A 13,470-nucleotide genomic window follows, 5' to 3' on the forward strand; every position below is an offset into this window, starting at 1 on the left:
GACTAATTAAAATCTAATTATACAGAGAAACGTCACTCCTTGTATTACTTTGATAAGTTGTATATTTTAGTTCTTATTACTGTACATTTTTTACTTCTCCTAATAAGTTGCAAAATATGACATCCCCTTTCACCTCAGTGGGATTCAATTGTTGACATACATTGTACTTTACTGCACTGGTTTGCAGATCAGTAATTACTAATTATTATATCTTCTTTAGGGGTAAAGGAACTGGCCACCCTACCCCATTATCTCCTGGCCTATTGTCTCATAAGTGGTGCCTTGTTGGTATCACTTGTGAGGTTCAGACTTGTCTTCGGACAGTTGACTAAACAACATATCTTCTTTAAATGCTTTTTAATCCATATCAAAGGAATGATTAGGGGGTTTTTGTAATAGGATATTAAATAAATTAACACCAGTCAACATTATGCTAATTTATATTACATACAGTCTTATTATATTAAAAACCTGCTAGCAAAATAATGTAATACTGAAAGCCCTGCAATCTGGGTAACATCTTCAACACAGACATGAAAGTCAAATACACATTGGGACCATAAACTTGTGTGTGACTAACTCATTTTTGACTTGGTGTAATATTTAAACATACGAGCTTGCAAGCAGTTAAACAGAGGATCATAAATGCTGGTTATGTAGGAATGAGAGAGTTTCTGCTTCCGCAATACCATTATTTGTCTAAGTTGATGACTATGCAACTTATGAATTCCTTAACGATTTTCATACCAACTTCACGAACACAGGAGTAGTTCAGTCGGTTAAGATGCTTGCCTGCTGATTTGCGCTCGGGCATGGGTATAATTCCCGCTTGTGCTGATTACCTAGTTGGGTTTTTCCGAGGTTTTCCCCAACCGTAATACTAGTGACAGACTACAATCACTAATCGCGATTATCGACCTAATCGCGATCGTAGTTGTAGTGTGTCACCATCCCGATCGCAATCAGGATCTTAATCCTGTTTCCAGAACTATACTTGTTTTTTTTTAAGATGGGACAGCGTTGCGATCGGAAAAACAACTGAATGTCACATAGCGTGGTAGGCCTGTTGCTATGGTAACAACGGTTAAGTTGCCAAACTTACACTTCCCCGTGGCGAGTGCTCAATAGCTCTCTTCGCGACATTTATTGTGCAGACAATGTTAGCATTGATACGTTTCGTCTTTGATTCTCTGTCGATTTTTGTATTGTTTTCTTACCTCCGCATGAATTGCCAATGAATGTTTTAATGTCAGCCATCTTCACGACAATTGCTGGCTATAAAACGTCTTTGCTGGCTTCCATCAGCTGGTAGCGTGGTAGTCCATATTGGCAACATGGCACTGTAGTTCCAAGTTCGGCCGCTTAACTGTTATGTCCCATCTTTCAAAAAAACAAGTATAGATATTGGTGTTGAGGCATGGCCCAGTGGAAAGAAGTAACATTTTAGTACCCGTAATCTTTGGTTTCGAATCACCCTGATTTATATTATTTAGGAAGTCGTGATAGCTTCTGCTGTGGAATTGTGTTACACCTTCCATTATATTATATGTAACAGAAATGAAAATGAATGGCTAGAATATGACATTTAGCTACTATCTTCTCAGGGCTACTGTTAGATGTATTGGAGAAATTTAATGCAGATATGAGAAAAATAAAAAGAAATATATTAACAAATGGCAGACGAATTGCTCATATATGGAGGGCAATAGAAGGCTGCTGAAAGATCTTTCACTTCAATGAATAATGGATTACAAACTGGAACTGATTTCTTTTTTAGATTTTTAACTTTAGTCTCCAATTACGACGATATCGTTGAGGTTAGGGTTCAGTTTAAAAATATGTTTTATTAGAAAATAACATAAATCTTAGACTGAATTATAAAAATTATTATAGGTTATAAAATCTCTTTCCAAAATAATATAAATAGTAATGGTGTAAATTGTATCAGTTTAGATTATAAAACATGTAAAAATGTTAACAAATAAATTCCCATATCAAGCTGCAAGAAACAACAATATAAAAAAAAAGGAAAAAAACATGAATAAACATCAAAAGAAAGTATGAACTGCAGATGTTATCACAGTCTAGTATATACAGTCAAGAAGCTCAATACGTAGTAAATATGCATCTATGGATAGTTGCTAACTACTAGGATCGCTACTATTGCCTCATAACAGACAATGCGAAATAGTACCGGCACAGTCTTTTGTTCCTAGTACCTTCACAAGTCACAAGTCAAACTTCGTGACTGTATATACTAGACTGTGATGTTATTCAGAACAAAAACAAACATACAAGCACAGTCTAGTATATACAGTCACGAAGCTTCAGTTGTTGAGGGTGCTAGGAACAATAGACTGTGCCGGTACTATTTCGCATTGTCTGTAATGAGGCGATATTAGCGATTCTAGTGGTTAGCAACTATCTTGGATGCATATTTTCTACGTATTGAGCTTCGTGGCTGTATATACTAGACTGTGATAAAACTATGTACATAGAGAAAATTGTTTTCTCTATACGTTTATGGTAATTCAGCTGTTGACCAGATGGCACCAAGCATGACCTAGTGTATAAAAAAGTAAATCCATGGCGCTACAGCCCATGGAAGGCCAAGACCGACCAGCCGACTGCTGACCTCACGTCGACATGCCAAAGCAGAGGTGGACGATCATCCAACCAGAATGGACGTATCATGTGGTTAGCACGATGATCTCCCCCAGGCGTTATAGCTGGTTTGCAAAACCGGATTTTCGCTACCTATTCTAGCTCCCCAAATGCATTACGATGCTGGTTGGGCACCGGTCCCAGACACTGGCCGAAATTTCATGAGAAAATTTCTTCTCCTATGGAGATTCGGACCAGCGCGCATTCCATAACACGACTCCTAGGCAGGATGCCTTAGACCACGATGCCACGGAGCGGGACCGTGACCTAGTGTGTCCACACATTTTCGGTAATCGTGATCGGAGATAATCGCGATAATGGTAATCGTGATTAGAGACTGTAGACTGTCACTAGTATAAGGCAAATGTCAGGTAATCTATGGCGAATCTTCAGCCTCATCTCGCCAAATATCATCTCGTTATCACCCTAAATAATCTCGTAGTTGATACAGTGCTGCTGAATAATCAAGTAACAGTACATTACTTGCATTCTGATTATAAGTTAAATGCTATTTGGAACAGAAACTCACTCACTCTCATCCACTCTTCCTCACCCACGCACACTTTCTCCTTTCCCAATCGTGCTCTAATGCTAAACATGCCTGGCTTTAAAATGTACGTAACATTACCAAGAGAACAGTGCTTACTCGGTAACTTTCCTAACAAGGCACTTCTAAACACCTGAACAGCCAATCGACTCTTACGTATTTACAACGAACGCTTCTTTCCAAGAGACTTTTCTCCATCACACACACATCACAGAGGTACACAATATAAAGTTCACGTTGCTGTAAAGATGGCTGAGATTATCAGTGGCCCACATAAATAGAGAGTGTGTGCATATCATGCGCTTAGTTCACTGGACTGCGGAGGTGTTGAGGTCAGCAATGTGCGGCCTGTCCTCTCTCTCTCCCCACCACTGTACAATACCAATTTTTCAGACTGGTAGTTCTGCACAAGTTCCTCCACGGAATTGAAACTCTGCAACACAGAATCACTGATATTTTAACTTGAGTAAAGTGCGTAAAATGTCTATTTTAAGTACTGTAATGATTTTTATCCATGACCATAACGAAAAACATGCCTTTACTAAATACTGTACTTTTGCGTTTGTAAAGTAGCCTTTTATTCAACATTACTTTATTCCACTAGTGAGATAAAGACTTTACCTCACAGTTTGAACTTTATCTCACAGTTCATTAGTATTTTCCTAGTACCCGGGTACACACGTATACTTTTCCATTCAACTATTACTCAAGAAGTTAATATATTAGTTACTAGATGTCACTACCTCTACTTCTTTATTACCATTTCTTACTACTAATTTTTAAATAAAAAAGCCGCCCTAAATAAGGGTTCGAATAGATCGGCCTACTAATCAATTCATAAGGAATAATCATTAAAACCAATTGTGTGACAATTTGAAAGGAAAAAGAAAACATTAAGATAAATGATATGAAAACATAGGAAATCATTTACAATAAAAGTTTGTTGGGTACAAATGATTACTAATTATAGCTTAGGATGATTGTAACACATGAGATCCTATGGCATCAATCATTGCATCAGAAATTTTAAATTGTTTAAGTTGATTTAAAGTTTCTCGTGCGATCGTGCCACGGGCACCGAACATGAGCATACATACACTCAATCTCCTTCTCTTTTCTCTATTTACTACGTCGTAATTTGTGCATTGCACCCATATCTAATATGTATTTTTTTTTTAAATTTTGTAATAATTTACCTTTTGGGATGTGAGGAGACTTGAACCTGCGAAGTTGGGTTTATAGGATTTTATAACAACAAGCGTTAGTTAAATGGGCTAAACAAACACGATGATTAATAACGTTTTAATATTCCTCTTAAGTTTACAGAAGTAAAATGTGAAATTATTTTAATCACATTAGTTCTGTGAACATTTCTAAATAATCCCTGAAACTTCAAAAAGACGAAAATACACGTTTAAAATGAAAAAGTATATATTAAAATTATATAATTAATTATAATTTGTTATTTATCCAACACATTCTTCACTAATCATGGCCTCCTACATCATAACCTATCTAGTACATGTATCGATTCTAAAATCCATGCCATGATATGTGATTACATGAGGACTTATTTTTAATATATTTTCTTTTATAAAACATAATTTTTCGTTATGGTCATGGATAAAATTACGTATGGTACTTGTGAGCGTGATCTTTATTGCGCTCCTGTAATTTAAGCATTCGGCTGACGCCTCATGCTTAAATCTTTCCACTCACGCAATAAAGATGTACTTACCTCACAAGTACCATAAATAACTATTATTTTTGGCATTATTTACTCATCTCTTGTTATCAAATTTAAAACGTAACGTATGAAAAAATCAGAGTCTTAATATGATTAGTTACAATTTCTGATTCTATCGTATTGACTGATAGTACATTAGTCTGTGGTCTATCAGTGCCGAAGTTAAGGTGTAAACACAGAGTAGACTGAAAAAATCTGCTTACCTTGTATCTTTTTATAGAGCAGATGTTTCTCGGCTTTTCTAACAAAATTTTTGTGACACAAACCCCACAAGAATATGAAGACCACTCATTTTCACCCCCAAACAGAATACAGGTAAAACAATATAACTTATTTGTCTCAGAGCACCTTGTTAACCAAGGATATTTCTTATACCATGAAAACTGAAATTTTCTTCGGAATATTTATTATTCGTCTTTCTCGTTTTAAATTTTACTGTACCTGGTTAACATGTTTCGGCCTGTTATTGGCCTTCTCCAGAACTGGTTGTTGCTGGTCTTGGCGTCTTTTCTTTTGTTTCCTGTGGGGGTGTGTTTGTGTAGTGTAATGTGGAGTCAAAGAGTGTGTGTGTTCTGAAATTGAGTTGTGTGTTGAGAATTTCGTTTGGATGTGTTTTTGTATGTCTGTATATTTCGTATTGTTCTAATGTGTTTAGTGTGTTGGATGTGTAGAATTTCCATGTCTGTGTTGATGTCTCTGTAGGTGTGGTTAGCATTTGTGATGTGTTCTGCATATGTGGAAGCGTTTTGTAATTTTGTTATGGCTGTGAAGTGTTCTTTGTAACGTGTTTGAAATGATCAGGACACACACACTCTTTGACTCCACATTACACTACACAAACACACCCCCACAGGAAACAAAACAAAAGGCGCCAAGACCAGGAACAACCAGGTCTGAAGAAGGCCAATAGCAGGCCAAAATATGTTAACCAGGTACAGTAAAATTTAACGCGAGAAAGATATATAATACATATTCCGAAGTTAAAAGTTGTGTAATCAAAATGTATAATGAAATTTTCTATTTTGTCTTCCTCCATCCGCTATTTTAATATGTAAATGTGGTGTCAATCTCCTATCTTTGTAAGCACATTTTGTTTCATACGTCGAACTTGAAAACGGTTTCTCTTTTAGTTCTACAAATAATGACCTCAATGTTCTCTCACTATGAGCCTTTTACACAAAATGAATATGTAAAACACACACATGCACTTTTGATTAAACTAAACTCAACAACGAAGAACTTTCAGAGAACACCAATATAGTGAGACATAATATTGTGATGGAAGGCAAGCTTCATTCTGTGCAGAGATGTAGTGAATCGATACCCCCTCCCCAGTGTCCCCCTCAAGCTTACGAGTCAAGATCGTAGCCATGCCTTCAGAGGCTTTTGCCTTAAGCCTCGCTGATCACACTGCTCCCTCCATACTGGAATGACTGCCAACAGTGGACTTAATATATGGAAGGATTGGAGTGCAACCAAGTGTTACAATACATCGTTAGGCCTATTACGAACTTATAGGCCTATTGTTATTAGGAATAATAACTCAAATTTTTTGGGTAAGCTAAGCCTCAAAAGCTTCTTAAGAGCTTCGCCATTGTGACTTATACAAAATCATGCTTATGCATTAATGCGATTCAGTAATTACCAGTACATGAAATTTTTAAATGAACATTCAATACTCTTAGCTTTATAACTTTGGAAAAGTATTCATGTGTATGTATAAATAGATAATGGCTCCGAAACTCTAGTAATGATTTACAAATTTGTAAGTGAGTGAGTGAGTGAGTGAGTGAGTGAGTGAGTGAGTGAGTGAGTAAGTGAGTAAGTAAGTAAGTAAGTAAAAGTAAGTAAGTAAGTAAGTAAGTAAGTAAGTATGTATGTATGTATGTTTGTTATTTATTCACATTGCAAATGGGAATATAACCGGTGGCAGTGGTAACTAATTACACTCAATAATGACAATTAATAATAAACACAACTAATATAAAACAATAATTAATAATAATAATAATAATAATAATAATAATAATAATAATAATAATGAGCATCCTAAATTAAATGAAGCATGGTCACTTAAAATAACATTTAAAGTAAATCTATTTAAAGTAAAGTAAATTATATTTCTGTGTCAAAGCCGTCACAGTGTTCTAGTGGCTAGGGCGCTGGACTTATAATCCTGTGGACATGGGTTCAATTCCCGGTGTACCCTCGATTTATAACTTGTGTATGGCAAGCTCGTAGTCTAGGTAACATAGAGATTTTCTCTGGGAGCTTCGATTTCCCTCTGGTATTCCAACAAATCTCATTATCATCTCATCTCATCGTGAGTGTAGTGTAGACCAGCCTTCTATGACGCACTCTGGGCAATGACTCTGTCGGTAAATATGTCTACACAACTGGCTTAATAATGGAAGAGTCAAGTAACCACCATTAGTATATAAAACAAATCTGTGTCAACATTAAATGCCCGCCATAGACCTGCCAAATATTAAAGCTTATCCTTTTAAGAAAGACGCGTGATTCAAATTTAAATGCAGTATACACACCTGCTCATTTGGTTTCTCAGTTCCAAGGGCATACCGACCATCATTTCGGTGGCGTATATTGATGTTATATAGTCGCTTGTTGAACCACAGCATCAAAGTAAGAGCGTTCTGAGATCGAGCAGAAGGCCGCACCAAGAAGCTGCCATCTTCCCCTGAAATGGTATTTTGTTTACACCTGTATCTCTTTGCTTGGTTCTAACTTGTGATACATGGAATCGCTAGACTTGGAAACTGCTAGACATAAAAGAAATGATATCACACACTAACCATTTCGCAGAAGTACTTCTCCTTGGCTGCGATCCACGTTATGGTACCAAGGCTGTTGTGTGAGAGACACTCTGGAACTCCTACGTGACCCTGTAACAGCTGAAGTATAGCTACTACATCGGTAACATAATAAATACTGGCAAAACATCATTAGGATAATGCTACTATAAAAAACACCACACGCCAAAAGAGTAGTTTTTATTAAAACAGTTTTTGACAATAATCTAAAACGTAAGTTGAAGGGGCATTAGAGACTTGAGCTTAAATGTTAATATTAGGGTAGAGTCGGGTAGTATCGGACATCGGGTAATATCGGACAGTGAGTTTCTTTCATCTACCACACGATGATAGTACCTGATTGACATGGTTACGTTTCTGTGATGTCGCATAGAGAAACGTAACCATGTCATTCAGGTACTACCATATGGTAGTAGATGAAAGAAACTCACTGTCCAATATTACCCGATGTCAGATACTACCCGACTCTCCCCTACTTTATTACTCTGGAATTCGGAAACTTGATGAACATTTTGTTTGCAAATACCAGTAAAAGGAAATAGTCTACATATTCAATTTGGAGAAAGTTTAAATGCATTTTGAATAAATTTATTAAATGAAATTCATAACTAACTATTTGTTAGTAGTCATTCCAAATATACAGAGTGGAAGTGAAATAATCTTCCAGATTGAAAGGGACGATAGAGTACACTTAAAGGAACAGAAAACCTATATTACGTTTTGTGATTAAATGCATAAGTAGAAGAGATAGATACGGAACCAAACAATAAGGCTAGGTTTAGGAATTGATCCTCTAGTAGAACAAATAAAATTATCACAATTAAGGTGGTTTGGACATCTGGCTAGAATGAACAATGATAGATACCCAAAAATAGCGTAGCAAGTTAGAATGAAGGGAAAAAGACCTAAAGGAAGACCGAGGCAGACCTGGGAACAAGGAATCCAAGACACCATGCGGGAGAGAGGGATCGAATGGAAAGAGGCAAGGTCCATTGCTCAGGACCGTGAGAGATGGAAGGCTCTTTGTAAAGCCTCTACACCAGGTGGTAGAAGAGGATCGACTAAGTAAAAGTAAAGTAAAAAAAAAAATACATGCATGGTTAATTAGAAAACTAAGTTGGAAGTTTCAGCAGTCTGGCAACATTTCCGCTAACATACAGCTATTTCTTCTCATAATACAGATGTAAGAGGTCAACGAACTCAGATCTGTCCTTCTATACGAATCTTTCTCTCTGGCTATGTTCGACGTTGCAATCCGCTTGCATTGTTCACTGGCTTCAAATTAGTGGCTTTCAAATTAAATTTACACGAAAACCGTCCACGCTATTGAAATACACCAGAGGGATAAATAATTCTTTATTACATTTCCTATAGGTATGGACAAAAATCACGATCCTACTCTCAACAGTTACTGTACCGAACAAGAGGGTGTTAAGTATTTGGGGGAAAAGATTTTTTTCTTTGTTACATACAACATGAGATATTCGCTCTGAAAACCTGCAAGGCTATTTCACATCAACCCCGTATACTATTAATATGTGAATATCATATTAAAGAGGACCTAAATGGAGGGCAAAAGTTAAAATTAAATACAAAATTACAAAATCTGGCACACAAACAAAAATTTCTAAATTACTACTAATCTTAAAGTTATGTTATGTTGTAATAGCTAAATTAAAGTTATATAATTAATAAATCAGAGTTTGTTGATGATCAGAACACTTTCTAAAATAGTTCGCATTCCTGTTCACTGTTTCATGCGACCACCAGTCTCTCAGTTTCATTTTTTATAAACCTAATTATTTCTTGTGGGGAGTTGCTAAATTACCACAGCTTACCAGAACGATCCCACCACAATCGTTGAATTAAAAGGTGCAAAACGAACATGTGAATTCAATGACAAATGAACCGTTGATTAAAGTTTTTGAAAATAAGTTAAAATAGGTAGATTTGTGCTTTCAGGAAAATATTAAATATTTTTAACATCTTCTGTGAGTGTTTTGAATGTTTTATTCATTTGTTCCATAATTATTAGCAAATGGATATTCATAAAATTTAGTAGCAATAGCAGTAGCAGTAGTAGTAGTAGCAGTATAGTAGTAGTAGTAGTAGTAGTAGTAGCAGTATAGCAGTAGTAGTAGTAGTGTAGTAGTAGAGTAGTAATAGCAGTAGTAGCAGCAGTATAGTAGCAGTAGTAGTAGTAGTATAGCAGTAGTAGTATAGCAGTAGTATAGTAATAGTAGTAGTAGTAGTAGTAGCAGCAGTAGTAGTAATAGTAGTAGTAGTAGTAGTAGTAGTAGTAGTAGCAGTATGGAAGTAGTAGTAGCAGTATAGCAGTAGTAGTAGTAGCAGCAGTAGTAGTAGTTGTAGCAGTAGTAGTAGTAGCAGCAGTAGAGTAGTAGTAATGGCAGTAGCAGTAGTAACAGCAGTATAGTAGTAGTAGTAATAGCAGTAGTAGTAGTAGTAGTAGTAGTAATAGTAGCAGTAGTAGTAGCAGTAGAGTAGTAGTAGTAGCAGTAGCTTAGTAGCAGTATAGCAGTAGTAGTAATAGTAGTAGTAGCAGTATAGCAGTAGTAGCAGTAGTAGCAGTAGTAGCAGCAGTAGCAGTAGTAGTAGCAGTATAGAAGTAGTAGTAATAGTAGTAGCAGTATAGCAGTAGTAGTAGCAGCAGTAGTAGTAGTTGTAGCAGTAGTAGTAGTAGCAGCAGTAGAGTAGTAGTAATGGCAGTAGCAGTAGTAACAGCAGTACAGTAGTAGCAGTAATAGCAGTAATAGTAGCAGTAGAGTAGTAGTAGCAGTAGAGTAGTAGTAGCAGCAGTATTGCAGTAGTATAGCAGTAGTAGTAATAGTAGCAGTAGTAGTAGTAGTAGTAGTAGAGTAGTAGTAATGGCAGTAGCAGTAGTAGCAGCAGTATAGTAGTAGTAGTAGTAATAGTAGCAGTAGTAGTAGTAGTAGTAGTAGAGTAGTATTAATGGCAGTAGCAGTAGTAACAGCAGTATAGTAGTAGTAGTAATAGCAGTAGTAGTAGTAACAGCAGTACAGTAGTAGCAGTAATAGCAGTAATAGTAGCAGTAGAGTAGTAGTAGCAGTAGAGTAGTAGTAGCAGCAGTATTGCAGTAGTATAGCAGTAGTAGTAATAGTAGCAGTAGTAGTAGTAGTAGTAGTAGAGTAGTAGTAATGGCAGTAGCAGTAGTAGCAGCAGTATAGTAGTAGTAGTAGTAATAGTAGCAGTAGTAGTAGTAGTAGTAGTAGAGTAGTATTAATGGCAGTAGCAGTAGTAACAGCAGTATAGTAGTAGTAGTAATAGCAGTAGTAGTAGTAGTAGCAGCAGTAGAGTAGTATTAATGGCAGTAGCAGTAGTAACAGCAGTATAGTAGTGGTAGTAATAGCAGTAGTAGTAGTAGTAGTAGTAGTAGTAGCAGTAGTAGTAGTAGCAGTAGAGTAGTAGTAGTAGCAGTAGAGTAGTAGTAGCAGTAGTAGCAGTAGCAGTAGTAGCAGTAGTAGTAGTAGTAGTAGTAGCAGTAGAGTAGTAGTAGTAGCAGTAGAGTAGTAGTAGCAGTAGTAGCTTAGTAGCAGTATAGCAGTAGTAGTAATAGTAGTAGTAGTAATAGTAGCAGTAGTAGTAGCAGCAGTAGTAGTAGTAGCAGTAGTAGTAGTAGTAGTAGTAGTAGTAGTAGTAGTAACAGAATGAAGGTGAGAATAACATTAGAACAGAAGAACTATGATTAAAGGCTTCAATAATTTAGAGAAACCTACTGCTTTCATTTTCAGAACATGCTGACGTGTTGCGTAGAGTGTGTCCCTTCACATTACACTTACTGTTTGTCTTGCTGTCCTCTGGTGTGGGTGGTAGAGGACGGTGATTGTTTGGAAACGTACTAGGTCGATGATCCACTGGGGGCGGTGGTGGCTTATGACTGATGGTTGGAGTTTTCTTCAGTTCAGGTGTAGGTGTCCTCTCTGCAAACCAAAACATTGTCACATCAGCTCTGTGTTACTAACAGAGTGACAAATGTTAGTGTGGAACCAGGATATGAACCACGTGTGAGTCTTATTCGCACAGGAACTAAACAAGTGCCTTCTGCTTCACAAGTGGTTTCTGTAAATTACCAACCAGGATCTTGAGTTTGTGTATATCGACTGTCAGAAAATAGATCATAATTTTCTTTCCTCTAAAATATCTAATTTAATATAAATCTGAAGTATGCAGTGAAAGATTTTTTAGGTATTTACATCGTGTTAGAGATGTAGAAACATCCAATAATTCGGAGTTATATATCTAATCCGTCATCAGAAAAAAGAAGAGAAAAGGGAAATAGTCTGTCAGATCCGTTGGTAAGAGGTATTCCTCAGGACACAGTAAGAGATCCAATAGACATATTCCCCTTTTTCTGTTTTTACTGGTAATGCTTCTGATACATAATTCCGAAATATTGGATTTTTCTACATTTACGACACAGTGAAAAAATAAAACAGTTTAGTTTGTCAGTTATTTATGACTCCATATTAACTGCTGGGTTACGGCAGGTATTAATGTCGATGGAATTGGTGATGTCGAGATGGTATTTATTTGTCGTAAACACTCGTGGAAATTATCAACCTCGCTTTGTCTCACTAAACTTTCCACTTGGGGATAAAATCTAATTTTACTTTTTTGTACTATAAATTATGATTATTGTTATAAAATAAAATAACATAAACATGTTTCATATGTATGTTTTAAGACTTGAACAGTGTTCAATATGATACAAGCCATGGTATCAGACGGAAGGTGTGTTTGACTGCCTATCTGGAGCTGTGTTTAGGCGTGGGTTCGATTCCCGCTTGGGCTGATTATCTAGTTGGTTTTTCCGAGGTTTTCCATAACTCTACGACGAATATCAGGTAATCCCATGGTGAAACTTCAGCCTAATCTACTGGTATTACAAAAAAAAAAGAGCAATTAGATTAATATCTAACAAAGAAAAAAAAAAGTAATAATTGCAAGCCCTTATGTAACATTCTAACAGTTATGTTATTTTTTGTTATGGAGTGCTTGATGTATGTAAAGAAAAAAATATTGATAATAATTTGTCATTAAACAGTTCCATATGATTAAAGCAACACAAATAGTAATGGAGTGAGGATAAATTTCTGTAGGAATAATAATAATAATAATAATAATAATAATAATAATAATAATAAGAATAATCCGTGGCGCTACAGCCCACGAAGGGCCAAGACCGACCAGAGGTGAACGATCATCCAACCATAATGGAGATATCGTGTGGTTAGCACGATGAGCCCCCCCTGGCCGTTATAGCTGGTTTGCTTAACTGGATTTCGCTACCTATAGCAGCTCCCCAAATGCATCACGATGCTGGGTGGGCACCGGTCCCATACACTGGCCGAAACTTCATGAGAAAATCTCTTCCCCCATGTGCTGTACAATATAATTATCCATTACTGGTATCTAAATTAAATTTTAAATTGTAGGTCTTTCCTCTATAATGTGTTGTTTGTGAAGAAGCTATAAATGAATGGATGTATGTAGGCCTATGGATTTTACTGTTTATAATGTATTGGTTCATGGTTGTCATGGAGAGAGTGATTAATAGTGATATGCGTTACAAGAGCGGTATGTTGACGTTTTCATGTTCGAGGAAAAGATTGAAAAAGCGAAACGTAGTTGAGCTTTTTTAA

At 36.4% G+C, this 13,470-nt stretch overlaps 1 protein-coding gene across 6 annotated transcripts in view; it reads right to left on the reverse strand.

Moving 5' to 3' along the window:
- Positions 1–422: 422 nt before the first annotated feature.
- The window catches only part of LOC138703745 (B-cell linker protein), an 86,756-nt gene continuing 73,708 nt past the window's right edge, over positions 423–13,470 (reverse strand). For 4 of the 6 annotated variants that reach the window (XM_069831879.1, XM_069831881.1, XM_069831882.1 and 1 more), the window contains 4 exons: positions 11,608–11,748; positions 7,772–7,870; positions 7,505–7,656; positions 423–3,644 (listed from right to left, as the gene is read on the reverse strand). In XM_069831879.1, coding sequence (XP_069687980.1) covers positions 3,507–3,644; positions 7,505–7,656; positions 7,772–7,870; positions 11,608–11,748 — 530 coding nt within the window. In that variant the 3' untranslated portion in view covers positions 423–3,506. Of the gene's footprint in view, positions 3,645–7,504; positions 7,657–7,771; positions 7,882–11,607; positions 11,749–13,470 lie in introns of all 6 variants that reach the window. The other 2 variants (XM_069831880.1, XR_011333255.1) reach the window with 2 other exon arrangements.

The sequence above is a fragment of the Periplaneta americana genome, chromosome 7 (genome assembly GCF_040183065.1).
Source record: "Periplaneta americana isolate PAMFEO1 chromosome 7, P.americana_PAMFEO1_priV1, whole genome shotgun sequence".
Lineage (NCBI taxonomy): Eukaryota > Metazoa > Arthropoda > Insecta > Blattodea > Blattidae > Periplaneta > Periplaneta americana.